This window comes from Trypanosoma conorhini, assembly GCF_003719485.1.
Source record: "Trypanosoma conorhini strain 025E chromosome Unknown Tco_14.4_contig_00244, whole genome shotgun sequence".
In the NCBI taxonomy this organism is placed as follows: Eukaryota; Euglenozoa; class Kinetoplastea; order Trypanosomatida; family Trypanosomatidae; genus Trypanosoma; species Trypanosoma conorhini.
Genome location: NW_021704334.1, coordinates 1 through 25,093, shown reverse-complemented (window position 1 = coordinate 25,093; position 25,093 = coordinate 1). Strand labels below are relative to the sequence as shown.

Here is a 25,093-nt window from a genome sequence, read left to right as displayed (position 1 = left end):
CAAAGGTCTCACCGGTGCTTGCCTTTTGATATACCGTCTCATCATGCAGGATGACGCCACTGATGTACTGTTCAATGCCCTCGCATTCGAGCATCAGCGCACGGTACTGGCGGCGGTGCTCTTCCGTGTTGCTAAGCCCCAGTGGGGCGAAGCGTTTTGCGCACGAGCCAACGGACTCATCAGCGGCGAGCAGTCCCTTGCCGGGAGCCGTAATCTGCTTGGCTGTCGCGACAAGCTCCGCCTCGTACGGAGTCTTCAGGCGGTTGTACGCCGGCAGCTGCGTCTGCAATACCTCCACACGCTTGGCCATAATTGCTTTTGCTTCTGTGTGATATGTTTAACTTTATTATTATTATGTTGTTGTTGTTTTGTATGCGCGTATTACTTCTCTACACTACAATGGTGTAACAGAAAGAGCGTCAAAGCATTGGGAGAGGATTAAGTTTTTTTTTTTTCGTGTGCCTTTAGGCCATGACTGCAGTGATTGTTGGCAGCATGCAGGGGGTGGAAAAAACAGTGCGCGCGTCTAGGTGCGCAGAGATACAGGTATATATATTGGTTTATGAAAGCAAAAGAAGTGTTTGTAAAATGAACCGGTTAGGCCGAGTGGGTGTTGCGCACACTATTCGTCGTCGTCGCCGCCGCCGGCAGCTGCCTTCTTGGCCGCCTTCCTCTTCACCCGCTTCACGCGTCCCGCGCGGCCGTTGCCGAAGGGCGAGGCATCCGCGAAGGCGATGTGGTGCTCGGAGCTCACGCGGACGATGAATGACGGGATCGTCACAATCTGCTTGGCCACGGCAATGTGGCGCTGCAGAATGAGCACGCGGGCGTGGTGCACGGACTTGGCGAGGCCGCTCTTGAACACCACGGTCTGCAGGCGGCGCTCGAGGATGTCAGGGACGGTGAGGGAGAGGACGTAGTCGAGCTTGTCCTTCTCTTCCTCGAGGAAGCCGTAGTCGTGGCAGCGGCGCATGATGGCAGAACCCTCCAGCTGACGGCGAGGGTGGTTCTCTGGCAGCGTCAGCAGCAGACGGGCCGTACGGCGCATCTTGGACAGCGTCATGTTCACGCGCCAGATCTCACGCTTGCAGCGCAGACCGTACTGGCCGCACAGCTTCATCTCGCGGTCGAGGCGCTCCTTCTCGAACGGGCGGCGCGGCGCCTTCCAGACACGATTGAAGTTGTTGTAGTTGCGCATACTTCAGCCTGTTCCTCTTAATTTTTGCAAGCAACGTTGGATGTTTGGTGTGTGTGTGTGTGTGTGACGAGGCACGGCGGAATAAATACACAGGCAGAGAGGGACGGCAGAAATGGGGGCGAGAGTGGAAAGGAGACAGTGGAGGCGGAGATTCGCAAGGTGACCGGCCTGCGTCAGAGGCGGTTGTCAAAGCATTACTGTGGCCGGCGCGAACCCGCGACCCCAGCATCATTCCACGCGCCAGCATATTGGCAGGGAGGAGCCGGGAAGGAAATGAAGTAAAAAAAAACTGGGAAAACAAAGATAGTAATGGAACAATATGCAACAATAAAAAGCGATACGGAAGAGTGATCCGGCAGTTGGAGCCCCATGCAGCATTCCGTCAACAGCGTAATGCGCTCGTTGTTGCCGTTGTTGTTGTTGTCGTAAATGACCGCTTTGTGGTGACCGCCACTTCAAGGCAAAACTGAATATATATATATATATATATATATTTCGTCTCTCTCTCTCTCTCTCTCTTTATTATTTTCGGCTGCCTCCCCCACCTCCGTTCCCGTGGTCTACTGGGAATGGCGTCGGAGCTGGTTGAGCAGAGTAACACAATCCGGCTGCTGTTTATGCTGCGAGCAGAGCCGAATGACGGGCTCGCGGGCCGCCTCGGGCAACTCCCAGCCTCGCTGTGCGAGGAAAAAGACCACAACAAGTGCGAAGAGCCCAATCGACGCGGATGGCTTGTCCTCCAATTCAGCTAGCGAGCGATCCAGCCATGCGTGGAACAGTGCCTCGCCCAGCGCAGCGCAGCCCACCAACCCACGAATGAACTGTGCGCTGGCAGGTCCAAAAGGGGGAGGAGTACATGACGTATTCAATGATGTGGTCTGCCATGGACGCCCCCAAGGCCGCTTGCTGTCTTGCCTCACTCAAACCCGCAGCGGTCGCGTTGTCGTCGACAGCGGTGGGGATCTCTCTCAGCCACTGCACCAGCATCACTAGAAAGGAACTATTCTTCTCGAGAACGAGCGACACGAATTCATCGTTAGAGAGATGGTATTGCACGGACTCCACGACGACATCGCGAAGCTGACTCCAAGGGGTGCTCGCCAGTAGCATTTCCGCATCTCGCAGCTGCGGCACCGTCAGCCTCATGCACGCGCAGCGGCGGAGGAGGAGGCACAGCTTAGACGGCTCTGCATCAAATAACAGGGACTCGGGTGTAGGGTCAAACAACAGGAGCGTCATCTCACCGGGTTGTATGCTGAGACTTGGAAGTTCGGAGTGAACACACGGGAGGTGAATGAGCGTCGTGCTCGCCGCATCGTGTGGGCGATGCAGAAGAGACGTCGGGGCCCCCGCTATTCGCCGCGCATCCTCCATCAATGCTCGCTGCAGCTCATTAATATACTTTTGCATCTCACTTTCCTTCACAGGCACCTCGCCAATCAGCGTTTGCATCCTGGCGTCGTACCACTTCGCCACATCCTCTGCGGAGGGCCGGCTCCGGTGGTCGAAGATCCTGCAGAGCTCTTCCCGCGGAAGGAGTTCAGCGAAGCAATACTGTGCATAATTGGGGTCCTTGGCGCGCGGCTCCGCCTCCACCGCGTACGCCCTCTGGGAACTCACAATGCAGCAGAGCAGCAGCATCTTCACCTCATAGAAGAGCGCCACCACAGCATTGATCGCAGCCAGTTCAGAGTTTCTTGTCGCCGACTTCTCCCTGGTGATCTTCAATTTCCACACCTCCGCATCTCGCAAAACACCATTCACGCTTTTCAAAAGTAACAGTCCCACTTGAGAACGGTGCTGGTGAAGCTGCAGGACGTCAGCCACCTCCGCCGGGAATGCGGACGCAGACGCCCCGGAAAGGCCATCAGAAGATGAGTTGCTGGCAAGTACGACGTCTGGCCAGGGGGGCGGCGGCGAAAAACAGTCCGGAAACAAAATCACCGGCAGAGACAACGGCTCAAAGCAACCAGACTCTGTCAGGACCGTGTACCGCGACAGATGATCGCCTAGCGCCGAGCTAAGAAACGGCGCAAAAAATCCTTCGGCAATGAACGTAGCCAAGGTCGTGAGGTCAAGAGAAGAAGGAAGCAGTGCCGCGTCTATATATCGTTTCTTCTCATCCGCGAAGACCCTAACAAGTCCGCCTGCAATTGCGCTGGCGAGAATATCAGCAGGAGTCCGCGGGGCACTCTCTGAGAGAGAAAGGACCTGTAAAAGCGCCCTATTGTCGGCCACACTATTCACCCTCATAGCGACGTATTTGACCACGTTGCTGCCTCAGGCAACAAGTTCCGTAGGTCGTAATACCCCGCTTGGCGCGGTCACTTCCACGCTCCTAGTTGGCCTTCGGTTTCTTTGCTTTTCGCGCCGTGGTGCTCGTGCTACGGTGGTGCCGTTGGTGGTGGGGCCTCGGTAGTGTTGAAGCCAGAAAAAAAAAGCAGCACCTCCCAACACACACAGACACACAGAGAGAAAAAAAAACGAGCCTGAGAGAGGCACAGACAGATAGCATGCGGCAAACTCTTCCCTCTGTTACCGTCTCATGAGCAAAGAGGAGTGAAAGCAAAAGGAGGCCAATAATGCGGTGTGGGGAAAGTAATGCATGCACGCCCCAACCTCCGCCAATAGCATTCATTGCTTCAGATAGCCCTTAACTACTGAAATCAGCCTGGACTGTCCGCCACTGACTGGCCGTTTGGAGCCAGAAGCGAGTTGGCGATTTTCTCAAACGTCCTCCGCATCTGCCCCTTGTCATATTTCACCAACGCGTCCTCACTGCAGCCCTCAGGGGGCAGAGATCCATGCGTGAACAAGAGAGCTTCTTCGTCCATCATTTGCTGCAGGACGGAACACTCCTTCCCGTAGTACGCCATCAATGGGAGAGCATGGCGGGATGGAAGTAGGTTTCTCACTTGACGCCAGCGCAATTCCAGAAGTTCTGCCAACGACACTCCACATCGCTCACAGTCGACCAGTAACGCTTTTCGGTACTCCGGTGACCGACGGCACGGCTCTGCGTAGATGGGTCCGGGAACTACCCATTCCTGCCTTGGCGCCTCGCACGGTGCATGAGCGGAGGTGACGGCCGTCGCGACGGCAATCATCACCTGCAGTGAGTGTCCGGCGCCAAACCGAACAGCGTAGTTGCACAGTGCGGCAGCAGCCTCTTCTGGAGCAGCCCCGCGATCAATTTCACGCCCAACAAGTTTGGCAATCTCATCCATCGAGGATTCCTCCATGCAACGCGTCTCAAACGTCGCATGGTTACAAAGGACCAACACATCCCCCGGCATCATTTCCCAGGAACTGCACTCTGGCAATGCAATAATTTTCTGCTCGCTCGGTGGTCTCCGTGGGTCAGATTTCATTGACCAATGCCCAAAGCTTCTGGAGACGTTATAAAAAGGATTTCCGTCAATGATATCGCCCACGTCAGACCGCACAACTCCGCCAGCGCTAAGAATTCGACGAAGCTCCTGCGTTCGAAGTGGCTTGTGATCTGAGCTCAACGGGATCACAGGCTCCCGCGTCGCGTCCCAAGGACCGCGGACGCCCGACAACGGCACATGGCGCGCTATACCAAATGCACGTGAGTCCCCAACATTGCTTACCAGCACGTCGAGGCAGAAGGGTGACGTCGGCGGCGCGACTCTGCACCCATTCCCGGTGTTTTTGGACCCTTGTGTTTTTGCTTCGCCTTGCATAGAAGGTAGGGCGGTATCGCCCTGGCGCATCTCCTGCTTTCGCTCGCGCTGCTCTTCTACATGGGGCAAAAAAGGTGCTACGCTGGCTGTGAACCACACTGCGCGGCACCCACAGTTGGCCGCCTCGCTATTCCGCAGCGCATTTTCCTCAGTTAACCCCTCCAATGTCTCACTGCTGCGACACGCATTCATAAACGCATTATCGGCAAACATGGCGTACTGCTGCATTTCCCGCTCAGAGAACACACGACGAAACCCGAACGGCGCGTTTTTGTCGGTGTGTGACTTTCTACTGTGTAGCAAACGCTCACAAGAGAGCGCAGACATCATTATATCGATAATAGGGTCCTCCTTTAGCTCGCGGCGGAGCTGCGCGATGCCTTCCGGCAGCACACAGTGAATACCCAGGGCACGAGCGAGATAGTTCCCAATGTAACGAGAGCACTGACTTCCGGTGAAACTGTCACACAAGCCGCCAGCCACCACATCTGACATGAACGGAACAGGTGACGTCGATGGTGGGGCGACAGCTTCGGGGCTGATGCTGCCACAGCCAGTGTTGGTCGCGACAACATGGGCGCCGCGGTTGCGTGTGTTGTGGACAGCGAAGGAGCTCATGTGGTCCCTAGTGGCAGAGTTCAATACCTCGCAGGCACCAACCTTGAGGAATGGCAGTGAAAGCCGCGTCATCTTCTTGTGCTGCAGTGGAAACGCCTGGAACATTGGCGTGCGGATGTCACGTTGCCTTTTTCCCCCCTTTTGTGGTTGTTGTGGTTGTTGTTGTTTTTTATCTGCAATTATTTCCTCCTTCTCCCACCAGCAGCCCCGTTGCTGTTCTTTTATATTTATTTATATTTATACGTTTGTATATATGTAGGAAGAGAAGGGGGGGGGGGGAACAACTTCCAGGCAGGCACGTCTTCAGCATATCAAACAGAAGTAGGCGGTGCAAAGGTGCGAGGCAAAAGGGATCGGCCGGCAAAAAAAAAAACACAACAACAACAACAAGATACCCCCCATAGTGAGCCAATGGGAAAAAAGGCTCTGCAAACCCCACACGGTGGCAAACAACACAGAGTTGCCAACATCATCTTAGCAACCAGTAGCGAAAAGCGCTGAAGTATATATATATATATATATATATATATATATATATAAAGAACAACCATCCTTCATTGTTTTCCCAAACGTTTACGATTCGCTAAATCTGTCTTTACACAATAAAGAAAAAATTATTAATGTCATGGAACATGAGGAGAGACACAAACTCGTAGCCGAAGTACGAGGGCAAATTTGCCCTCCTGACATGACTGCTGTTGTGTATTGCCTTGCTCTGTCGTGTGGGGTGACGTGGGCCGGCTTCGGAACGGGGAGGAGGGCCACGGACGGGCCTCTAACGCGTCGTTGAGGGCAAAAAACCTCGTTGCCGAAAGCTCCCGTGCCACACGCACACACAACCACCAGCTTTGCGAGTATACGTGTATATGATTTTTTTTTTACATCACAGATTTTTTTGTTTATTATTGCAGTTCTTCTTTTATTTCTTTTCATATTAAACAATAGGGGGGAAAAAACATTTCTTCCGCCTTGCTGTCGCTGTCCACGTCTGTTCTTCCACCGCTAACGCTCGCGCGACTGCGTGGTCCACAGCAGTACGGCCGTACGGTTGCCCAGCAGAGGTCAAAGTTGGGATTTTAAGCGGTGGCAATCGCTCCGGTGGTAGTTGGTGCATGAATATGCGATGCTCCTCCTCCTGCTTATCCGCACGCCGGCAAATACCATCTCTCAGGTACTCCAACTCCTTGCGCCGTATGTCTTTCAGGGTAGAGAGCCGCGAGTGATGAAAGCGTGCACCGGTGCGGATGACCAGCTGCACTCGCAAAAAGGCGCCCGCCTCTTTACCATTAATTCGCCGCCACAAGCGGTCCTCGCGAAGCAACAACTCGTGCCGTGCCAGCATCTCCTCCAGTACTATCATGGCGAACAGTTTCGCATCCATAGGGGGCAACCGCAGTGTCGGCGTCAGCAGCAAAAAACATTCAGAGGGGCTACCGATGGCAACAGATCGGTGTTTGAGAGTGGCGTAAACAAGATCACCTCGGCAAGGCACGAGTGGCACTGACTGAGGTGACTCGTGGATGTAGAGCAACGCCCGCCCGGTATGAAGGGAAGATGGGGTATGGGAAAGCTTCCATGGTGAGGCCTGACGGGACAAAGACATCATGGACTCAGTTTCAAGCGGAGAGGCTTCTGCTCTTCCTATTTGAGAGTTTATGCTCACCAATTCCTCAATTTCAAGCAAACATGCCTGCAACATGAGTTCCTTTTGCCTGCGAATTTCACAGAGTCGTTCAGCTTCAAATACCCCATCAATGGTATCCGTGTGACTTTGACGACACATGGGTGTTGCTCGACTACTCAGGCTGAGACAGTTGTAGGAGTGAGAAGCATTTAACGTGGGGCGTGAGGCCTCCAAGCTCCGCTGTGAGTCACTAGGGACGGACACCCATTGGGGATACGAAACATCGCGTAACGTAGATATGATCGGACGGCTTATTGGGGCCCCACTTTTGGCTCTTGGCGCACCCATAACAAAGACCACCATTGTACTGGCAACCTACCTCCCCCTCCCCATCTGTACCAATAAAGGATGCGTGTGTGCGTGCGTGCGTGTGGACGCAGGCAGCAAAGCACAAGAAGAGGAGGGAGGGAGCGTGCGGGGGTGCGGAGGAGAGGAAACGGAGGAAAGAAATACTTTAGCCTCCCCTTCATGAGGCAATATTCGCGTGACAAAAAAAAAACAACAAAAACTGCTGCATCCATCCCCATGCGCCGCGAGATCCATTTCCGCAGAAGAGAAGAAAAAAAAAGCAATAAAAAGAGATCGAATGGTCGCTATTCTTTTACTAATGTCACATCCCCATCCCACACCGCATGCCGTAGTAGCTGCGGGGCGGCTTAGAGGGCAGGTAGCAGTCCATGACAGAGCCCAGGAGACCCACCGCCGCACCATCCCAGAAGGACGGGGGGTCTCGCTCAGCCAGCGGCGACGCCCCCTGCATGAGTGTACACGTAAGAGTTTTGTGATGGGGCCCGCGACCATTCCCGTCGCCGTCCGCGGGCGACGCGGCTCCCGCCTTCAGGCCTGTCAAGGCCTCATCAAGCAATCGCCCAAGTTCCTCCCGTCCCTCCGGTGAGTCGGCGCACATTTGTTCCAGCAATGTGAACCCAATGTCGTCCGCGACAAACTCTTGGTAGCGGTAGTTTGCAAGTGTAAACTTGGCCGACTTCATCAGCGTCGTTAGCGCCAGCGAAATACAGCCAAGCGTCAAAAACGGTCGGGTTCGAAAGCCAAGTGAAATTGTCCACTTGCCGTGGCGCAACTGCTGTGGGAGACTCGCCTCGTGGTCTCTAAAGTCATCCCGCAACATGACAAACATCCGACGGGAGAGCCAAGCCGTGCAGACGGCACCACACGCCGCACCCCTGCGGGCCCCGTCAAAAAAGTCGCGCCCAAAGGCACAAAGTACGGAGTCATCCTGCTCCTGAAGATGAAAGGCAACGGCCGCCTTTCGCGCCTGCTCCGCCTCCGACATTGCCGCGGCCCTCGCCAAGTTCCCTCGCCGCGCGTGCACACCTCCCTCGCGCTAAGGCCGGAAGAAAAAGAAAAACAGCCAGCAAGCAAACAACAACGACAAAACGAAGACACACACACACATAAAAAAAACGTGTGCAAACCAACATCTGTGCGCAGAGCACGCAGAATATGCATACATATTGACCGCGTGAGTGAATGGTCCGGTATCTGAAACAAGAGAAAATACCATTAAGAAGAAGAGGTTAACCCCTCTATATGCTTTTGCCTCCAGAGGAAGCAGCGGCGCTACTTCATACCATATTAGCCCTTCATCACGAGAGAAAAAAAAATCATCTAATGCAAAAAATGTTTGTCCATCTCTCAACCATTTTTCACAATTTTTCGAACCCACATTTCTAAATACACGTCTTCACAGGGTTCGAGTGACAAGGGCGTGTGGAAAAACGACCTGTAGAGTTTGTACCCGTGCTTTTCCAAGAAGCACCACCGTATTTTTTTGGCGGTGTCGCGAAACGCCACGATGACGTCCGGGTACGGTGCTGACCTGGGCGAAACTACTCGCCGCAATTCATCAGCCTTGCGTCTTTGCTCGGGATAACTTACGTTAAACGTGTGTGTCCCGTCATACTTCCATAACACGTAGTCTTTCGGGTGCCGGCGGAACACGCTGTCCTCGGTGAGCTCTGGCAGCCCCGTCTCGGCATTGAGGTGCACAGGGCAGTCAATGAGGCCCAGGTGATTCACCTTACCGTGCACAAAGCTGTACCCGGGGGTCGTGTAGCAGGGTGCAACGATGTCGACACGGTCAACCCTCGGCCCAGAACGCAAATCTGACATCGCGTCCAGCGCGCCTCTGCGGTGCACGAAGCCCCCCACGAGGGCCAAAGTAACGTTAACCACAATAAAGGCGCGATGAAGACCGCGCACAGCGCGTGACTTATCGTACCACCGTGCCAAAACGAAGGCGGTCACCACAAAAAAAAATGGCATTACAGGCAAAATAAAACGGTTCTCCTTGTGAGAAATTAAGGAATAACAAAATATAGGCCACACAATAACACAAAACAAACCAAATATGTGCCATTTCACCGCCCTACTCGTTTTGTCAAGGTACAACACAAGGGGTGCGAAGAGTGTAAAGATAAAATGTGGCCCCAGTAGGCCGGGGAGGGAGGGAAATAAATAGAAATACCATGGATGCTCCCCAAAAAAGCGGCTGGCGTTCTGCAGCACATTGAAGCGTAGAAAAACAATAGGCGTAATGATCAGGCGCCCATAGAACAAGCTGTCACACAGCACAAGAGCACCAAATACAAGCATGAAGATCAAAAGCCCACGGAAGGTAATATGCATCAGACCCCTACGTAACCCTCCTTCCCGCACGGCCCAGAATGCATGGATAAATAAGAGTGGAAAGAGAACAATGCCAGAGGTAGCGCGAATGGCACATGCCAATCCACTCAGTAAAAGAAATCCCACATAATTTGTTGCTTGTACCGCCATGAGCGCCAGTAAGGCTTCCAGCACGTTGCCATAAACACGAACTCCAACAAACGCCATATACCAGTTGCTCAAAGAGAGTAACAAGGCGAAGTACGCAACGGACCTACCCAACTTTCTCCCCTCCGTCAGCCCCTGCATTGAGACGTGCACAATTGGATTGGGCAAATCTGGTGTACGCTGTTTATTTTTTGTTGCTTTTCGCAATTCCACATCCAGCAGTGCTCCCAAACGAAAGACAAAAAAATCGATGGCTGTCACGACAAATGCTTGCACAAAACGCGCGATAAACCACACTGCCCAAGTTGAGTCAAGACCCAGTATCTTCAACAAAAAGAAAGGAACGGCCAACATGCCCGGAAATATTACGGGACGCAAGCCGGCGTGCCACTCCCACGAGAGATGCCCTTTCCCAAATACAATATAGTAGGCGATCTCTGTGCTCTGCCACCACTCGTCTGGCGACTCTGCAGTTTTGGTGCCCAAGCAGAGCAGCAGACGGTATAGGAAGATGAGGAAAAGGCCATACCATGGTAGACGCGGCAATCCACCGGCGCAATGAGTTATGCCGGGAGCTCCACCCTGATTTTTCAACCGATTGCCTTGTTGCGGCGAGTTGCCGCGACGCGCCGTGGTCATTTTTCGAGGCGATCAACGTACACTTCAGTAAAAATGGAAGAAGAGTAAAAACAGAAGAACAATTTTCAATCACTACTTCATGAAAGACACGGTCTGTCATCTAATTATCATTTCATGTACACAAATGGACGCGGAGAGAAAACTCCCGGGCGAAGATGCGTATAGCGTAAAACAAAAACAAAAAACTAAAACTAAAATTACTGCAGTTCGGAGTACATGAACCAAAGTAGAGGAAATAAGCGTCGTGATACACAACGTACCAACAATAGTAATAATAATAAGGCAGCTGAACAGCATTTCCGCGCCTCTCTCACCATCGATTTCATGCTTGTGTGCCAACTCTCTCTCTCCTCCCCCCCTCACTCTGTGCGTGCTAGTGGTGAGCAGCCAAACTTGACTCCCCCCAAGCCCAGATCCATCCCATTCCTCTATCCTAATTCCCCTCACCACTGCATCGCACAGACACACACACACATACAAAAAAATTGCGAGAAAGAGAGAAGTTCAACCGCCAGAATCAGGGGATCTACTTGGGATGAATCTTGCATACCTCAAAAGCTCCGCTGCCGTCCTCAATGCCACGCCGCGTGGGGCTTTTCGCCTTCCAGATGCGGTGGTAATGATATGCCATGTCGTGCCCATACCCTTGAGGATCACTGTATACAGCCATCATATCGTTTGCCCACCGCTGAAACTCAGGGACATACTCATAGCTGCAGTGGTGTGTGAGGTGGCTCAGCTCCTCCTTGCGATTGCGCGGGTTGGGGTGCCTGGACTTCTCTATTTGTGCCTCCCGCTCCGCTTTGGCCTCCGCAACGGTGCGGTTAGAGTAGTGCTTTGTAATGCGGTTCTCCACGATGCCCTTGCAGGCAATGATGCCCCGGACCGATGCGACTAGAGGACATAAAGAGGGGAAGAGGGGGAGTAAAGTTTGACATCCGCGACGCATTGCTTGCACTAACGCGTTTCTCTCCTTTTTGTCTTGTCTTACTCCTGCGAAGCAGACACTTTGCCATAAAAAGGGAAAGAAAGAGAGGGGTGCAAAACAACAACAGCAACATGAAACCGTACTGGGCCACGCCAGTTACAGTGGCAGGAGAACCCAGAAGGACGACGGCAGCAAGAGGTGTGTAGGCGAATACTGCCCGATTTATTTTTCCCCACCCCTTTTCCGTTCGACCCCTCATGACCTCTATGCATCTTACGTGGCTGTTTCCTTTCGTTTTATGTTCTCTTTATCCTTCACTCTATGCATCTACCCCCGCCATTCCTTTTCAGGCGGCTGTTTATGACACCAACAGGCACTCTCATCATCCCGCCTACTTTACTTCCCCGCAACAACACCAAGAAGAAAATAAAATTAGAAGAAAAAAAACGGAACTTCTGATGCACGCACAATTCACGTGTGGTTGCCAGGGTGCTAGATAGAGGGGCGCGAGAAGGCAAGAACTCCACGCCCGCCCTCCCTCCCACCACATCGCACACACCAAAAGGAGGTGTGAGCGACAATGGTGAAATGGCGTGGCTAGTCTCTCCTCACTCTGTAAAGTGCTTGGGGCAGGCTCCACACCTACATGCCTTTCTTTCCCACCTGCAGACTCTATTCCCTCCGTCTTTCTTCGGTTCTTCTATTTTCACTTTACCTCCGCTCACGCGTCCCATTTCTTCCACAGCAGCGCGTAAAAAGTAGAGCACAACAATAATGACGTAGGACCAGAGAAATAAAAGCGGCATACGCAGATGCACATATACGCACGCATGCAAGTTAAATACTACGGCAGCAACGGGAATATAAAATAAAGAATAAATGCATACTTGTGGAAAGATATTCGCCGGGTTCTTTTGGCAGTCTAATTTCCTTGTTAGCTGTTATAATGTCTTTCATGTGTCGAGCTCCAGGATTCCTATCTTCACCCCCGCGGTGAGTCCTTTTCTACTAACAACCTTGTCGCCTTCATCATCGCGGCAGTAGAGCGACGTGGCACGATCCCGTTGGGCAACCATGTCTGGTAGCGAGACCCACCGCTTGTCATCAAAGCTCAGAGGAGAGGTGTCAGCGTAGCCCCGCACTTGCCACGCCCGCCTCATACCAGTGAAGGAAATGGAGGTATTGGCGTTTGTCAAGAAAAAGAAGGTGCTACAGTCGTGTACATGTTCCGTATAGGTCTCCGTCATGAGTTCTGCAAAATCTTCGACGAGACTTGTCGTTTCCAAAAAAGGAAGCATGTCGCGCTCATTCATCATGCCTAGACCCGTAGCTCGCTGCGCCGGAAGCTTTACGTTCACTAGGGGGAAACGGATACTTCCATCTGCCGCATAGACAGCAATACCAAGTCCATTGGCATGAACAACCACGATGAATGTGCACCCTTCCGCCAAAGCCTCAGCAGACTTCTGTTTTTGCTGGATGCGCTGCAGGTACGACTCCACAGGAATTCCCAACACAGCAGCGCCATCAATCGGGTACGGGAGGCACATCAGAGGGTGGTAGACCCCACGTACGCGCTGCTTTTTATCAAGCACTAAAATACGGCTAGCCCCTGCGCCGACACTAGACTGCCGCAGCAAACGATCCTGCGGGTCCAACTTCTCCGAGAAGACAGTAGCTACGTTCTGTGGAGTGAGCAGGATCTTCTGCCGGGCTCGAAAGCTTTTCATAGTGAAGAGCGCGACCGCCTGACGACGTCTCGTGCACGCAAGACGGAGCATTCTCTTCCGGCTTCCAGTTACACTCGCCCGGACGCTTTCTTTCTCTATCCTCCGTCTACGCTCCCCCCCCCCCCAGCAAAGAGACCCTTCCCCAGCTATTTTTGTGCGGCCCAACGTTACACAGTACACCTGCAGTGGTGCCTGCCCCTCTTTTTCTATATCTCTCTCTCTCGTTTTGCTCAGCACGCCCGTTACTGCCGGTGGCCGTCCACCCGAACTGCTATTTATAACGACATTTTTTGTGGTGGCGAAGGAAGAGAGGAGAGAAGAGACACAGGCCAACGGCAGAAGAGAACGCAAAAGTAAAGTAGAGGGCGAAGCGAGCACAGGAAGTGGAGGAAAAAAAAACCGACCGCAGTCAACATACAGGCTGCCGTCCTCAATGAAATATGAAATAGAGAAAAAACAAGAACAAATAATCCTCCCCACACGAACGTGCTTCCACAGTTACGCTATTTTTTGCCTTTTTTTTTCTGGTTCGCTGCTTATTTTTCCCTCACTCTCGCCGCGCCCACTCCTCTCCTCACTCCTGCGCCAGACGGACCGCACCAACTGCACAACGTACAGGAGAATGCTACACTGTCTTTCCTTCTCCCTGTCACGGTTTGCCCCGCTCGCTTTCCTCCTTTTCGTTTGCTTGTTTGTTCCTTTCCATTAACTTTATTAGAACTTGCGTAGGGCGCACACACAAGCCCAGCACCTCAACTGGACGGACCACGTTGCACGTCGCCAATTAAAAAAAAAACACGTGGGAAAAGGGGCTAGAAAAAGAGGAAAACAGAGCGGAATGGTGTGTGCGTGTGTGTTTTCCTGGAGCTAGAGTAAGAGGGCCACTATTTATTTATTTGAGTGCCCCTTTTCGCTTTATCTGGACACATTAGTCTTAAACAAACCAAAAGCACATAACAGCACAATACGAAAAAAAAAAAAGAAGGATGCCTGAACCACTTGATATTTCCTCTTTCACTATATCTCCCTACCCCCACTCCTTGATACATGGTCGGCGCCCCACAACACAACAAGAGAATTTAGCTCCACGCAAGTACAGATGACAGGGATATATATATATATATATATCTTTTGTGTGCGTGTGTTTACGTCGAGTTCATAAGTTCACTATGCCAACAGACGCGTCTTCCACCGCCTTCGGTGAACCAACGCGTAGGCGGCTCTTCCGCAGAGCAGCGTGTACAGCAGTATGGCCCCCAAGAGTACGAAGAACGTTCGTGTGTTCTCCACCTTCGGCCCCCGTTCGCTGTCAAACGGCACAGGAACATTCATGGTAAAGAGCTGTTGGGCAGCGATGACGGGGTATAAGATGTTCGTTATCTCCAGTAGAAGAAGCATCTGGCGGGTGGCCCTATTTCCAGAGCGGAGAATCTTCCAAGTACGCGTTGTGTTATGGTACCAATTCGTCACGGACAGGGTATCTCGAGCGTCAGCAATCTCGTCGCTCAAACGAAGGAGATGTGCCCGCGAAGTCTCAAGCAAGTGGCAGACCGTTTTTTCCTGCGTCAGAAAAGAAGTTACCATGTGTGGCTGCAAGAGGGTGGACACAATGTGTTCTCGTCGCGTGAGTTCCGCAGTACACTCCGCAAAGGAGCGTCGAGCATTTGTAATGCGCTGCATCACTTCCTCCTTCACCTTGGCATCCTTTTCCACCGTAAACACATGATCTCCCATGCGATCCAGCGAAGATATTAATGAGACGGTGTCCAGCTGGTGTCCCACGACGATTTGAAAGAGGCTGGCAAAAATGAATGGGGAGCTCATAACCTGCCTGCAACGCCGCGTTGTCGCGTTGGAGCCCTGATTACCACAGTTGATTTGCAAAAACTTCAGCAAATCGCCAAGCTCATGAAAGGGTTTCTCATGCACCGTTATAATCCACTCAGGGAACACGATAACTGCCACTGGAACCGCCGCGGTTACGGAGGAGCGCGGCTCGTCCTTCATGACCGCTTCGAGATAAAGCTGCATAGCGCTCTTCTTCTGCCGGGGGCGGCATCCCTCATCCTCTGCTGTATTGGGAGTGCAGAGAAGGTTGAAGAAGAAGTAGCCGAGTGTGGAGTGCACGAGGTGGCGATCCATGTCGTCAAGGTAGCAGCAGCGGTCAAGGGTGTCCTCCGACAAGGGGAATCGTGAGAGGATCTCCGTGAGGAGGGACTTATTCGTTGTCTGGATGTCCAGCCACTTCGCCGCCTTGGCGGGTCCTTCGGGTGCCTTCTCCAATGCCCCCTCCGGACCGGTGGAGAAGAGCGAATGACTCGCCGCGTACTGCAGAAACTGGTCAGCTGTTGTAAAGTTGCGGGCAAACGGCATGGATTCATCAGAGAGCTGCGAGAGGAACCAGATGTGCTGTGCTGCGTCTTCGACGTTGGCAAAGCTGTTGCTCCTCCCGTTGCTTTGGAACGTCTCTCCATTCTCCGTGTCGATAGTCTGCTGAAACTGCAAATACGATGATTGCCTCGTCGCAGAATCTTTTCCTTGTGCAAAACTCTTGTTTTGCAGGAACTGCGTGATCTCCCTGCTGTGCTTTTGCCCCCTCTCACCAGTGAAGTTAAGGAATTCATCGTTGTTGATATCAATGCTCCCAAAGAGCTCGTAGGCGAACGCCACCTCCGCGTTAGGGGGGGCCCGACGCTGACGGTTCTTCATGGCTTGGGCGGCGTCTCCGTGGCCCCTTTACGTAATGAAAGCTTGAATTTCGGCGTTTTTGTCGGCGCAATAAGGCTGCTAGACGCTTTTTGTTTGCTTGCCTTCTTGCAGCCAAATAAAATTCCACCTTTAGGCCTTGTTCCTTCTATTTTCATCCTTGAGGGGGGGGGGAACGTAGAAGCAGAAAGAAAAGAAAGGGACAAAGAGAGCAGTGCTGCCCTGGGCCTCAGCGAGGGCGGCGCAAAAACTCGGCGATGCCCGGAAACGGCAGACAGGGGAGAGAGGAAGAAAAACCAACAACAACACAAAGGCAGGCAGAGGAGAGTGCGCATCGAGTTTCCTTCAGCCATGCACCAGCCACCGCAGCCGCATGGCCCACGGCGCCGCAGTCTACGGGCGTCCATTCGTGGAATTCTGACGGCGACGCCAACCGCGCGCCAAGAAGTCCAGAGGAACAAAGACCATCAAGGCCCCAGGCGACGACGTTATTGCGTCTCGCATGCCGACCCGTCCGAGGAGCCGCAAGAATTTATCCCCTGCTTCTCTCCAAGAGGCAACACGGGCCATATCCAGGCAGAGACACAGTCACACGCCCAGAGATGCAGAGAGAGGTAGAAAGAGAGAAAGAGAGATAAGGTTGACCACCATGGCCATGCATCATCAGAAGGATGCTACGTGGCCGCAAAAGCAGTCACTAAGTTGAAATTTCCTTTTCTGCTGTTTGGCGCTTACTTGTTGTAAAAAAAACTTCTTCGCGCAAACAATTAACGTTTCACAATACCCAACGCATCAATAACACGCGGCACCCACACAAAAAGCAAGGCTAATAATAATCATAAAAAAAACTGTCAATACAGATATATATATATATATATATATATAGCGAAAACGCAACCCCACAGTAGCATCAGCAAAGCAACTCAAAGAAGAAAGAGGGAAAAAGAGCCCTAGCCCCCCCCCCCCCAGTCCCTACGACAAAACCAACCAATATCAATTTAGGTGATCATTGTGTTGCTACTTATCACTCCCAAGCAACTCCATAACTCATATATATATATATATTTTAGTGATATACAACTCCTTTCCTTCTAAGTTCTACTTCAACTATGCGTGATAACAGCACTGGCGTAGCTGACAGAGGAGTCTGAAGGGCCTGAACAGCGGTTTGACTGCGAGTAATGTAGGAAGCGCACAGATGTCGCCTTCTCGTTTTTTATGGCCTCTATGCCTACGGAAATGGGCCGCCGACCGCAAATAGTGTTACGTGTTTTGTTAAGATAGTCATACCAACCGTTCATATCCCGCTTTTCCAGCCATTCCATCCCCTCATGATCCATGGCGATAATGGCGTCGGCAATTGCGGGGTAATCCGTTTTTTGATAGTGAAACTTGTACTGGAACCTTGAGCCCCAGTGGCAGAAGTCGGAGCTGAGCACGAATATATTGCGTGGGTCCCGAGCGTAGGACGAGAGGACAGCGCCCATGCGTTCCTCCACCTCACGGTCCGTCCAGCCAACCACCATTGGAACGAGTCGAATTCGATCTTTTGCCCGTGTCGCACCGGCCGGTGGGTAGTGCAGGATATGTGAGATAAATGGCAGCTGCATTTCAATAGAGTGCTCCTCCTCGTCGGTGAGCTGCGACATGTGCGCTGTTCGTACCCCGGCAGCCTTCAGCGCTTGATAAACATCCGAAGCAACCGACGTATCAATGGGAATTGCACCAAACGGAGTTTCGTACTGCTCTGCGCCAGAGATTTGCACGCCCTCAAACCCTTGATGATGATCGGGGCCCAACAAAAAAATATGAGAGACGTTGTTTCCCTTAGGCCCGTAGATGTAATGACACAGGGCCTTATACGCGTGTGCTGCGGTTGTGCCGGAGTAGCTGATTCCGGCGTGTGGTGAAATGACGCCGACAAGAGTCTCACCACCAGCCCACTGAAAGTCCTTCGCCTTCTCAAGCAAGTCGTCCACTGTCGCCTTAAGCATCGTTGCCGAGCCTTCGTACCAACTGCCGGCGTGAGAGGCCCGACGAGAGTACGCCATGTTTCCTTGATCTTTGTTGTTGCTATTGTTGCAGTAATGCTCCTCACGTCTCTCCGCTTCCTCTTCTCCTGAGCCGAAAGAACTCCTGAATCTGCGATGGCTTGCAGCGCACACCCCTTGAGAGGATCAGAAGAAAATGATGTTTTAAAAGAGGTCGTGTTACAGCGTGAGTGCGGAGAGGCCTTTTCTTTTGGCCCACGGCAGCGAGACAGGAGAAGTTGTGCCTGCCCCACGTCCGTCACTCTTCATTCCCGTAGAGCACAGACAGAGAGACAGAGACAAGGGGAAAACCACACACGCACACGCACACACATCTATATACATGAGGTAAGTAAAGTGGGAAAAAAAGGGGGGAAAAGGAAAAAGGGAAAAAAGTGACTCGAGGTGGAGGCTGCGTAAAGGCTGAAGCGTGTCCCATCCGGCCAGCGCCACGTAGAAGTCATGCCAAAACATCATTTTGTTTCATAGGTCTGTGACAGCTGATTCGAATTCTTCTTCACTTCATTAACAGAGCAAAAAAAAAAACAAGATATTTTTCCTCTAGCGAGTTTTACCTCATTTCCGTGGTTATTCAGAAATAGCAACATTAGGCGCAGTATTGCTCTAGAATAAAAATCATGTTATCACAGTAATAAAGAAAAAAAAAAGAAAAGCTTTCAAAAGGGAATTGCGTGGGCGGCCAAATGAAAGCCTCGCTAACCGAGCAAGCTGATTTTCACATCGTTGCTGCACGCCGCTCAAGTTGATGGGATAATAGAAAAGTAAAAGAGAAAACCACTGCAGCTCTTCACACCACGCAGCATCCCACACAAGGCACCCCCTCCCCCTCCCAAGTCATCAATCCATATTCGCTTCCAACACCCACCCACCACGGCCCAGAGAAAAAGGCATTACTGGGCCCTTCTTATATTGTTGACGGTTGGCAAATTTTATGCATGTAGCTTGACTCCCTCGCATGCATCCACTTTGGCCCACGTGGCACCGAGCCAGAGCGACCAGAAAACAGCACGAACAAATTGCGGGGAAAGGCCAGGGAACGGGGGAGGAAAAGAATGCACAGAAAGAAAACGAACAAATAAAAATCAATGATACCATACATTCTTCGCGTAACCCCTTATAACTGTAAATGCAGGCAAAGTCCCGCTTGCTACCTCGGCCAGACTGAAAACTAGGCAAAAAGAAACAACCGAACAAGAAGACGAAAAAAACAAGAGACATTTATAATGGGGGTGAAAAAAAGAAAACACCAACAAGGACTACCATATTTCCAGTTGCTGAGGGGAGCAGCATGACTAAGAAGGTCGATACACATGTGTCGCAACGTCAAATATGGCAACGACTGGCCGATGATCGCTTGTCCGAACCTGCGGCACATCGGTGTAGAGGCTTATCTTCACCTTCCCCGCCCTAGACTCCCGCCCCTTCTTGTAAAGAACACGATCGCAGTACGCCGGCCTGCGATCCGTCTTATTTGTGTAGTTGTACACGTCCTGCTCGATTTCGTACTTGTACGTTGGGCGAAAAAAAAGTTTTCCCTCACGAAAGCGACGAAAAACAAGGCCCTTCGCCCGCTCGATGTTCAGTTGATCGCAGTCGGCGAGAACGAAACGGATGTACTTGCTGCCTCCAATCAAACACTCAATGCCTCCTCGGGTGCCATTGATGCGGTAGTTGAGGTCGCCTCCAAAAAAGACGAGATCAAACTCCTCCGTGACATCGTGGTAAAGCGGCGAGGCAGCCTGCGCTTCGGCGGGCGGGACGCCAAGGAGCGAGGTATCTTCGTCGCCACCGAAAGAGACACCCTCACTGCCCGCGTCAGACACACATTGCGGCAAGGAGGCTTCCTCGTCCTCCCCACCACCCACGCTCTCGAGCCCGTCAGCACTGTCATTGGCATGGCCTTTGGGCACGACGTGTTTCCTCCAAAAGAAGCCTGGACTTTTTTGAAACGCAGCATACATCCCTTTCACGATGGAAAGGTAGTCCTTATTTCGCATTTGCACGCCTTTTTGATGGGCCGCCAAATGTGCCCCTATGAAGAGCAGCGTAATATTCGACGCCTCTTTGCCGCCGAGAGGAGCCTCCTCACGAACCTTTGCGGCGCCACGGCCTACTTTTACAGGGGGGGAACACGACTTCATACGATCTCTAAAAGAAGAGGCAGTCTTGCTACTTAGCCTTTCTGAACGTGTCTGCAAAGGCGCGGGTGTCATGGAAATGGACAACGCTACGGCAACGCCTCCCTTGTTGCCACAGAGACCTCTTGCGACTCCCGTTTTTACACTAGTGGTACCAATGCACCGGATGTATGACGCTACATCTTTTCTACGAACATACACAAGCAATTGTATGTACCACAGCTCTTTACGGCCAAGAAGCACATACTTTTCAAGAAGACAAGTGCGGGCAACATGTTTTTCCCATTCATTCCGATCTTTTTTAACCAACAGGCGCTTCCCGTTTTCCTGCGTGCACACTACGACTATATGAGCATTGGGGTGAATGCAGTACTTCGCAACTTCCCCCAAATTGGGACTCTTATGACCCATGTTCCAACTAACATACGAAATGCGCAGCGGTTTTCCAGGGGCCCACATCTTCTCTGGAAGACCCACTGGCACTGTAAACGTTTCCTCATTCTTCACGAACGGCACTGCCTGATGCGCTTTACAAGAAGAATAGTGACCAGTTTGCGAAGGGGAGTCCTGAGTTTCATCAGACTCAGCAAGAGCCCACGACAACAGAGAGGTGGAAATTGACTCTGAGCTGCTGCCCCCCAAGGGTTCGTCTAGGCCCCCGGAAGACGTTGCCTGCGTCTCATTCGCCCCTTCAAACTCCATCACCCCCATGGTACTCCCCGCCCCCTCCTCTTCCCGTTCCTCCTCGTGCGCTTGCACAATCGCGCAAGCATCAAACCAATTCGAATTCATTGACCCCGCGGAACTAACAGCGCCGTCTCAAAAGACGACGCAACTGCCAATACTCAACTATCCCAAGTTTACCCGTGAGGCTAAGCGTGAGAGGGAGCAAATAATAATGAAGAAAAAAAAAGAGTCAAATATGTGTGCGGGAAACCGCGTAAGGGTAATGCAGGTAGTTTGTACATACACACATGCGCACACACCGCTTATTGCTATGGAAGCAAAGCAGCGAGGCCGTTAGGATACGCGCGCAGGCGTTATTAACAGAAACAGGCGCATTGTAATAAATAAAGCAGTTCCCATCCAACACACTTCTCGCACTTCTAAACTCGACGACTCGCTAAACAGAGCAGCAGCAGCAAAAAAGAGCCAAGCTCCACCAATGTCTGCCACCTCCAGCTAAAAATCAAACAAACAGCCACACACAGAGAAGTAAAAAAACGCAAGCTACACTCATTTTACATTCTGCGACCGAGAGCGACGCCAACAAACAAAAATAAAAACGACAAGACGAAGGGAAACATCAACCAATCACAAGGAAAGCACTCCCACCCCCCAAATAAAAAAAAACCGAAAACTTTCCCCATTCCCACAAGCTCCCTATTCGATTCTATCCCAATTGCTTCTCCCAGTACGAACCCGGAGTGCTATTTTCATTTCCCCCAGCTCCTTTCCTTTATTTCCTATTTGCACGCCCACCTAGCAGTCTTCTACTTCTCCGCTACTTATACTTTATACCCCTTGCGCCTCGGCTTCCGCCAAGACCTTTTCTTGAGCGTCGCGTTTCTTGATGTAATTGATGTATTTGAATCGGGCCTCATTCATGTACCAAACCTCGCCCTGATTAGGAAATTCCTCCAACGGACGTTGCCACCAAAAAAAACCCTTTTCCCAGTCCTTCGGGACACCAAAGGGGCGTACAAACTGCCGACCAGGGTAGTACATGTTACTCATCACGGCCCTCATGGAAACTATGTCAAGCGCATTGCGAGCCAGATAGTATAATGTGCCAAACAGCATCCCAAAGAGCCAAACGTCTTTCCAACCACAACGCATGTTACTATCACTCCAAGATCGAAACCAGTTGTAGCGTTCCACCTCGGAAACAAGACCAGGCTCTTCCACACCAAAGACAAACTCCTTTTTACACTGTAACTTTGGCACAGTGTAACCTGGAGGAGGCCAGTCCGGGTTCCACGATCTTGTGCGAATTGTTGGCTGGATCTCATCCCACTTCATGATGGTGTCTGACCAGTGATACCAGGTTTGTCGATTTAATAATTCTTTGGGAGCGCTACGGAAACTAGGACGATTTTGCTGCCACGCCTCTCCGGGGTAATAAAATTCATCTGCATCCCACTGTTCCTTTACCGCCTGACAGGCGGCCACCTTTTTGTTTACCCCAGGCTTTGTATATTCATCAAAGTACTCATACAGGCGATACTTCTTGGGGATATGCATGTCGCCGTGGTCCATAGTGGAGTTGTCCTCACGCATGCCCTGCTCGAACGCAGGTCTATCGTGCGTCCGGCGAAACTCGGAAGAGGAATTTATGTTCTCATCTACTCGATGATAGTCCCACTTCTCCTTGGGACGTTGTGTGAAGTAGCGTGTGCCCTCAAGCTCCTCCTTTGTCACTCTCGTCTTGCCATCGTACGGAATCCTCCACCCATGAAAGCCGGCGAACTGAAAACCGTGATAGCGCCGACACTGCACCCGCAGCTGAGGGACGCAGGGGATTGCTGCCACGGGCACGCAGCACCGCGACCGCATTTCTCTAATGTCACTTTGCACAAAATGCACCTTTGGCAGAAGAAAAAGAAGAAGAGAAACATGAAACGCGCACCGCCACGCATGCGCGCACGGACTGCATTGGAGACGCGAGGCTGCCCCCTGCAAAGAGTTTCCACAGGTAGCCCCACCTCCCGCGACCCGTCCCTCCCATTCGCTCTCTCTCTGTTCCCCACAACCCCCGCATTTGCGTATATTTGCAACTTCCTTTTTCTTACCTCCCCATCCCTATAGAAAAAAAGAACAAAAAAGAATACCAAATAAAAACTGAAGAAGTAAACCTCTAGTTCAGCAAACGAAACGAGCAAGAACGACAACTAAAAAACGATTGCGCAAAGCATTGGAAGCTGTCACGCATTGGCGCGTTGCCGCTTACGCCCAGCAACAACGCTCATTCGTGTCGTGGCGTCTCCCTTGACAAGGCGTTCCAAGTCCTGATGCATCTGTGCGCTGAGTAGCGGCACCACCTGCCGCTGGGCGAGGAGCGAGCTCGCAAGTGCTGCAGCAGACTGTGGATGCACAACCCACTCTTGCTGCGCTGCCGCAGAGACAACACCCTCCAGCTCCAGCCGACGCATCATTTGATGCGCCATCTCCAGTGTGATCTCTAGTGGGCATGAGACACGAAGATACTCGGCAATTTCTCCCGTAGAGACACGTCCCCGGTAAACAGCCGGTGACCTCGTCAGCACAAAACATGTAAAAACAAAAAAAGCGAGGTCCTTTGAGGACGGGGATGAGGTCGTTGCCTGGTCCGCCGGACAACTCAGTGAGGAATTTTTCACTGGACACTTCTGCGTACACGCGGCGCTCGTGTCTGTGGCATGGTGTAATGCGGCTTCCTCGTCCTCCTCCTTACCTGAGTGTGTAGTATTCATGGTTGATGCTGTCAAGGTGGAGTTTCCGGCCAGCATGGAAGACTGTGACAACAACCTGTCAAAAAAGCGGTGCCGAATAGTAATAGACATCATATGATGACCCGTATCAAGCGACGCAATGTTGGTACTCTGACGCTGCTCCTGTTGATGAAGGCTAGCGAGGTGCGCACTTGCAGGGGCAAAGCAAGGCGGTTCGTAGGTCGGCGGGGTGACATCTTCGTAGTACGTCAACTGCATCGCCAAGACACGCTCGCAGAGGAGCGGCGGTAAGCCCTCTACCACCTCAACCAGTTTTGTGATAATACCTGCAAGTGCCTGTTGAACCTCCTGACGCGTGTGCCGTTTTCTTCGACTTCGTGTCATGGCGGCAGTTACAGTCGTGGGTAGACGCATTGCCGCCTCGCTCTGTGAATTACCTGCAAAGGTCAGGGCCGCCCGCTGACCGTCCGGGGTGTATGCCAAGGCAAAGCTGTAGCTCTCAAGCAGCTCGGTGCAATTTGGGGTGTAAATGCAGAGCGACAGCGCCTTCAAGTATCCCTTGTTGAGCGCGTCGAACGCTCCATCTTCCATCCACTGCGAGATGACATCGGCCTCCGGCGACGACCGCACCAACTGTTTGAGCTGCAGACCGAGAAATTGCCGCGGCTGATACGACTCGTCGTTGCACAGCCCACGCAGGTAGGTCACGCAAGAAACAGCCACACGTATGAAATTCCGAATGGCGGCAAGACTCTGAACTTGTGTAACCTCAGTGGCCGTGGATGTCATGTAAATCGTCGCCTGGCAAGCAATTCCGCAGTTAAGCCTAAAAGAGAAAAAAAAGCAAACAAACACACACACAAAAAAAAACGGACACAAGTCTCCTTCAATAGCACCAAAAGCGGGAAGAAGGAGATACACTGAGGCAACGCACGCCGTCCACATGGCACCCCGCCTGCATTTTCACACAATGCAGTCAAACGTACAAACCAGCAACCCCGGAAGGGTCAAAGGAAACCAAATCAAAAATGATTCAACAAAACAAAGGAAGAATAGAACGAAATGATATGTGCCGCCAATGCAATTTTCCCGCGCCCTACTTCTTCGCAGCCTTGCGCTCAGCCATCTCCGCGCGGACGGCCTTGCCCTTGGCGGAGCGGTCAACCTTCTTCGTCTTGGCCCGCACCTCCTGAATGTAGGAAAGGTCGGCGCCAACGATGCCGCGCTCCGTCTTCACGGCACGGGCGGCGCGGCGACGACCGACGCGGTCAACCTTCAGCTTGCGGTGGATGCGGCGGTAGGTGCGGGTCCACGGGACAAAGCGCGGGTTCTTCTTGCGCATGTACATGGCAAAGCACTTGGGGCGGGCGAACGTCAGGACGGGCTTCGTCGACAGGAACGCGAAGGGCACGTAGCGGCGGCCGTGGCCGGGGTGCACCGCGAAGTGGGAGAATTCACAGTCAATCG

At 52.2% G+C, this 25,093-nt stretch overlaps 15 protein-coding genes across 15 annotated transcripts, besides 17 other annotated features; all 15 read right to left on the bottom strand.

The window, feature by feature from the left end:
• Tco025E_04659 (putative fructose-bisphosphate aldolase, glycosomal) lies at positions 1-310 on the bottom strand (the record flags this gene model as incomplete). The annotated part of the gene is made up of 1 exon (XM_029371569.1): positions 1-310. A coding segment is annotated over one exon (310 nt), but the record flags the coding sequence as incomplete, so codon positions are not given.
• Positions 311-622: 312 nt separating this feature from the next.
• Positions 623-1,198, bottom strand: Tco025E_04658 (putative 40S ribosomal protein S9; the record flags this gene model as incomplete). Its single annotated transcript, XM_029371568.1, has 1 exon — positions 623-1,198. The coding sequence occupies one exon, from the start codon at positions 1,196-1,198 to the stop codon at positions 623-625; it is 576 nt and encodes a 191-aa protein (XP_029228311.1).
• A 41-nt stretch (positions 1,199-1,239) lies between these two features.
• Positions 1,240-1,264: a microsatellite.
• Positions 1,265-1,599: 335 nt separating this feature from the next.
• Positions 1,600-1,625: a microsatellite.
• A 43-nt stretch (positions 1,626-1,668) lies between these two features.
• Positions 1,669-1,692: a microsatellite.
• A 4-nt stretch (positions 1,693-1,696) lies between these two features.
• Positions 1,697-1,717: a microsatellite.
• A 225-nt stretch (positions 1,718-1,942) lies between these two features.
• Tco025E_04657 (uncharacterized protein) lies at positions 1,943-3,451 on the bottom strand (the record flags this gene model as incomplete). Its single annotated transcript, XM_029371567.1, has 1 exon — positions 1,943-3,451. The coding sequence occupies one exon, from the start codon at positions 3,449-3,451 to the stop codon at positions 1,943-1,945; it is 1,509 nt and encodes a 502-aa protein (XP_029228310.1).
• A 202-nt stretch (positions 3,452-3,653) lies between these two features.
• Positions 3,654-3,710: a microsatellite.
• Positions 3,711-3,864: 154 nt separating this feature from the next.
• On the bottom strand, positions 3,865-5,628 carry Tco025E_04656 (putative protein phosphatase 2C; the record flags this gene model as incomplete). The annotated part of the gene is made up of 1 exon (XM_029371566.1): positions 3,865-5,628. The coding sequence occupies one exon, from the start codon at positions 5,626-5,628 to the stop codon at positions 3,865-3,867; it is 1,764 nt and encodes a 587-aa protein (XP_029228309.1).
• Positions 5,629-5,664: 36 nt separating this feature from the next.
• Positions 5,665-5,693: a microsatellite.
• Positions 5,694-5,743: 50 nt separating this feature from the next.
• Positions 5,744-5,781: a sequence feature (A-rich).
• Positions 5,782-5,884: 103 nt separating this feature from the next.
• Positions 5,885-5,913: a microsatellite.
• Positions 5,914-6,026: 113 nt separating this feature from the next.
• Positions 6,027-6,062: a microsatellite.
• Positions 6,063-6,457: 395 nt separating this feature from the next.
• On the bottom strand, positions 6,458-7,510 carry Tco025E_04655 (uncharacterized protein; the record flags this gene model as incomplete). The annotated part of the gene is made up of 1 exon (XM_029371565.1): positions 6,458-7,510. The coding sequence occupies one exon, from the start codon at positions 7,508-7,510 to the stop codon at positions 6,458-6,460; it is 1,053 nt and encodes a 350-aa protein (XP_029228308.1).
• A 46-nt stretch (positions 7,511-7,556) lies between these two features.
• Positions 7,557-7,578: a microsatellite.
• Positions 7,579-7,817: 239 nt separating this feature from the next.
• Tco025E_04654 (uncharacterized protein) lies at positions 7,818-8,501 on the bottom strand (the record flags this gene model as incomplete). The annotated part of the gene is made up of 1 exon (XM_029371564.1): positions 7,818-8,501. One exon carries the CDS (start codon positions 8,499-8,501, stop codon positions 7,818-7,820), a length of 684 nt encoding a protein of 227 aa, XP_029228307.1.
• Positions 8,502-8,863: 362 nt separating this feature from the next.
• Tco025E_04653 (GPI alpha-mannosyltransferase III) lies at positions 8,864-10,642 on the bottom strand (the record flags this gene model as incomplete). The annotated part of the gene is made up of 1 exon (XM_029371563.1): positions 8,864-10,642. The coding sequence occupies one exon, from the start codon at positions 10,640-10,642 to the stop codon at positions 8,864-8,866; it is 1,779 nt and encodes a 592-aa protein (XP_029228306.1).
• A 167-nt stretch (positions 10,643-10,809) lies between these two features.
• Positions 10,810-10,842: a microsatellite.
• Positions 10,843-11,099: 257 nt separating this feature from the next.
• Positions 11,100-11,121: a microsatellite.
• Positions 11,122-11,168: 47 nt separating this feature from the next.
• On the bottom strand, positions 11,169-11,591 carry Tco025E_04652 (uncharacterized protein; the record flags this gene model as incomplete). The annotated part of the gene is made up of 1 exon (XM_029371562.1): positions 11,169-11,591. The coding sequence occupies one exon, from the start codon at positions 11,589-11,591 to the stop codon at positions 11,169-11,171; it is 423 nt and encodes a 140-aa protein (XP_029228305.1).
• A 932-nt stretch (positions 11,592-12,523) lies between these two features.
• On the bottom strand, positions 12,524-13,351 carry Tco025E_04651 (uncharacterized protein; the record flags this gene model as incomplete). Its single annotated transcript, XM_029371561.1, has 1 exon — positions 12,524-13,351. The coding sequence occupies one exon, from the start codon at positions 13,349-13,351 to the stop codon at positions 12,524-12,526; it is 828 nt and encodes a 275-aa protein (XP_029228304.1).
• A 1,057-nt stretch (positions 13,352-14,408) lies between these two features.
• Positions 14,409-14,428: a microsatellite.
• A 39-nt stretch (positions 14,429-14,467) lies between these two features.
• Tco025E_04650 (uncharacterized protein) lies at positions 14,468-16,009 on the bottom strand (the record flags this gene model as incomplete). Its single annotated transcript, XM_029371560.1, has 1 exon — positions 14,468-16,009. The coding sequence occupies one exon, from the start codon at positions 16,007-16,009 to the stop codon at positions 14,468-14,470; it is 1,542 nt and encodes a 513-aa protein (XP_029228303.1).
• Positions 16,010-16,604: 595 nt separating this feature from the next.
• Positions 16,605-16,641: a microsatellite.
• Positions 16,642-16,866: 225 nt separating this feature from the next.
• Positions 16,867-16,891: a microsatellite.
• Positions 16,892-17,109: 218 nt separating this feature from the next.
• Tco025E_04649 (protein MEMO1) lies at positions 17,110-18,057 on the bottom strand (the record flags this gene model as incomplete). The annotated part of the gene is made up of 1 exon (XM_029371559.1): positions 17,110-18,057. The coding sequence occupies one exon, from the start codon at positions 18,055-18,057 to the stop codon at positions 17,110-17,112; it is 948 nt and encodes a 315-aa protein (XP_029228302.1).
• A 291-nt stretch (positions 18,058-18,348) lies between these two features.
• Positions 18,349-18,370: a microsatellite.
• Positions 18,371-19,349: 979 nt separating this feature from the next.
• On the bottom strand, positions 19,350-20,987 carry Tco025E_04648 (endonuclease/Exonuclease/phosphatase; the record flags this gene model as incomplete). Its single annotated transcript, XM_029371558.1, has 1 exon — positions 19,350-20,987. The coding sequence occupies one exon, from the start codon at positions 20,985-20,987 to the stop codon at positions 19,350-19,352; it is 1,638 nt and encodes a 545-aa protein (XP_029228301.1).
• A 723-nt stretch (positions 20,988-21,710) lies between these two features.
• On the bottom strand, positions 21,711-22,751 carry Tco025E_04647 (uncharacterized protein; the record flags this gene model as incomplete). The annotated part of the gene is made up of 1 exon (XM_029371557.1): positions 21,711-22,751. The coding sequence occupies one exon, from the start codon at positions 22,749-22,751 to the stop codon at positions 21,711-21,713; it is 1,041 nt and encodes a 346-aa protein (XP_029228300.1).
• Positions 22,752-23,119: 368 nt separating this feature from the next.
• Tco025E_04646 (HORMA domain containing protein) lies at positions 23,120-24,415 on the bottom strand (the record flags this gene model as incomplete). Its single annotated transcript, XM_029371556.1, has 1 exon — positions 23,120-24,415. The coding sequence occupies one exon, from the start codon at positions 24,413-24,415 to the stop codon at positions 23,120-23,122; it is 1,296 nt and encodes a 431-aa protein (XP_029228299.1).
• Positions 24,416-24,454: 39 nt separating this feature from the next.
• Positions 24,455-24,497: a microsatellite.
• Positions 24,498-24,722: 225 nt separating this feature from the next.
• On the bottom strand, positions 24,723-25,093 carry Tco025E_04645 (ribosomal protein L24; the record flags this gene model as incomplete). The annotated part of the gene is made up of 1 exon (XM_029371555.1): positions 24,723-25,093. A coding segment is annotated over one exon (371 nt), but the record flags the coding sequence as incomplete, so codon positions are not given.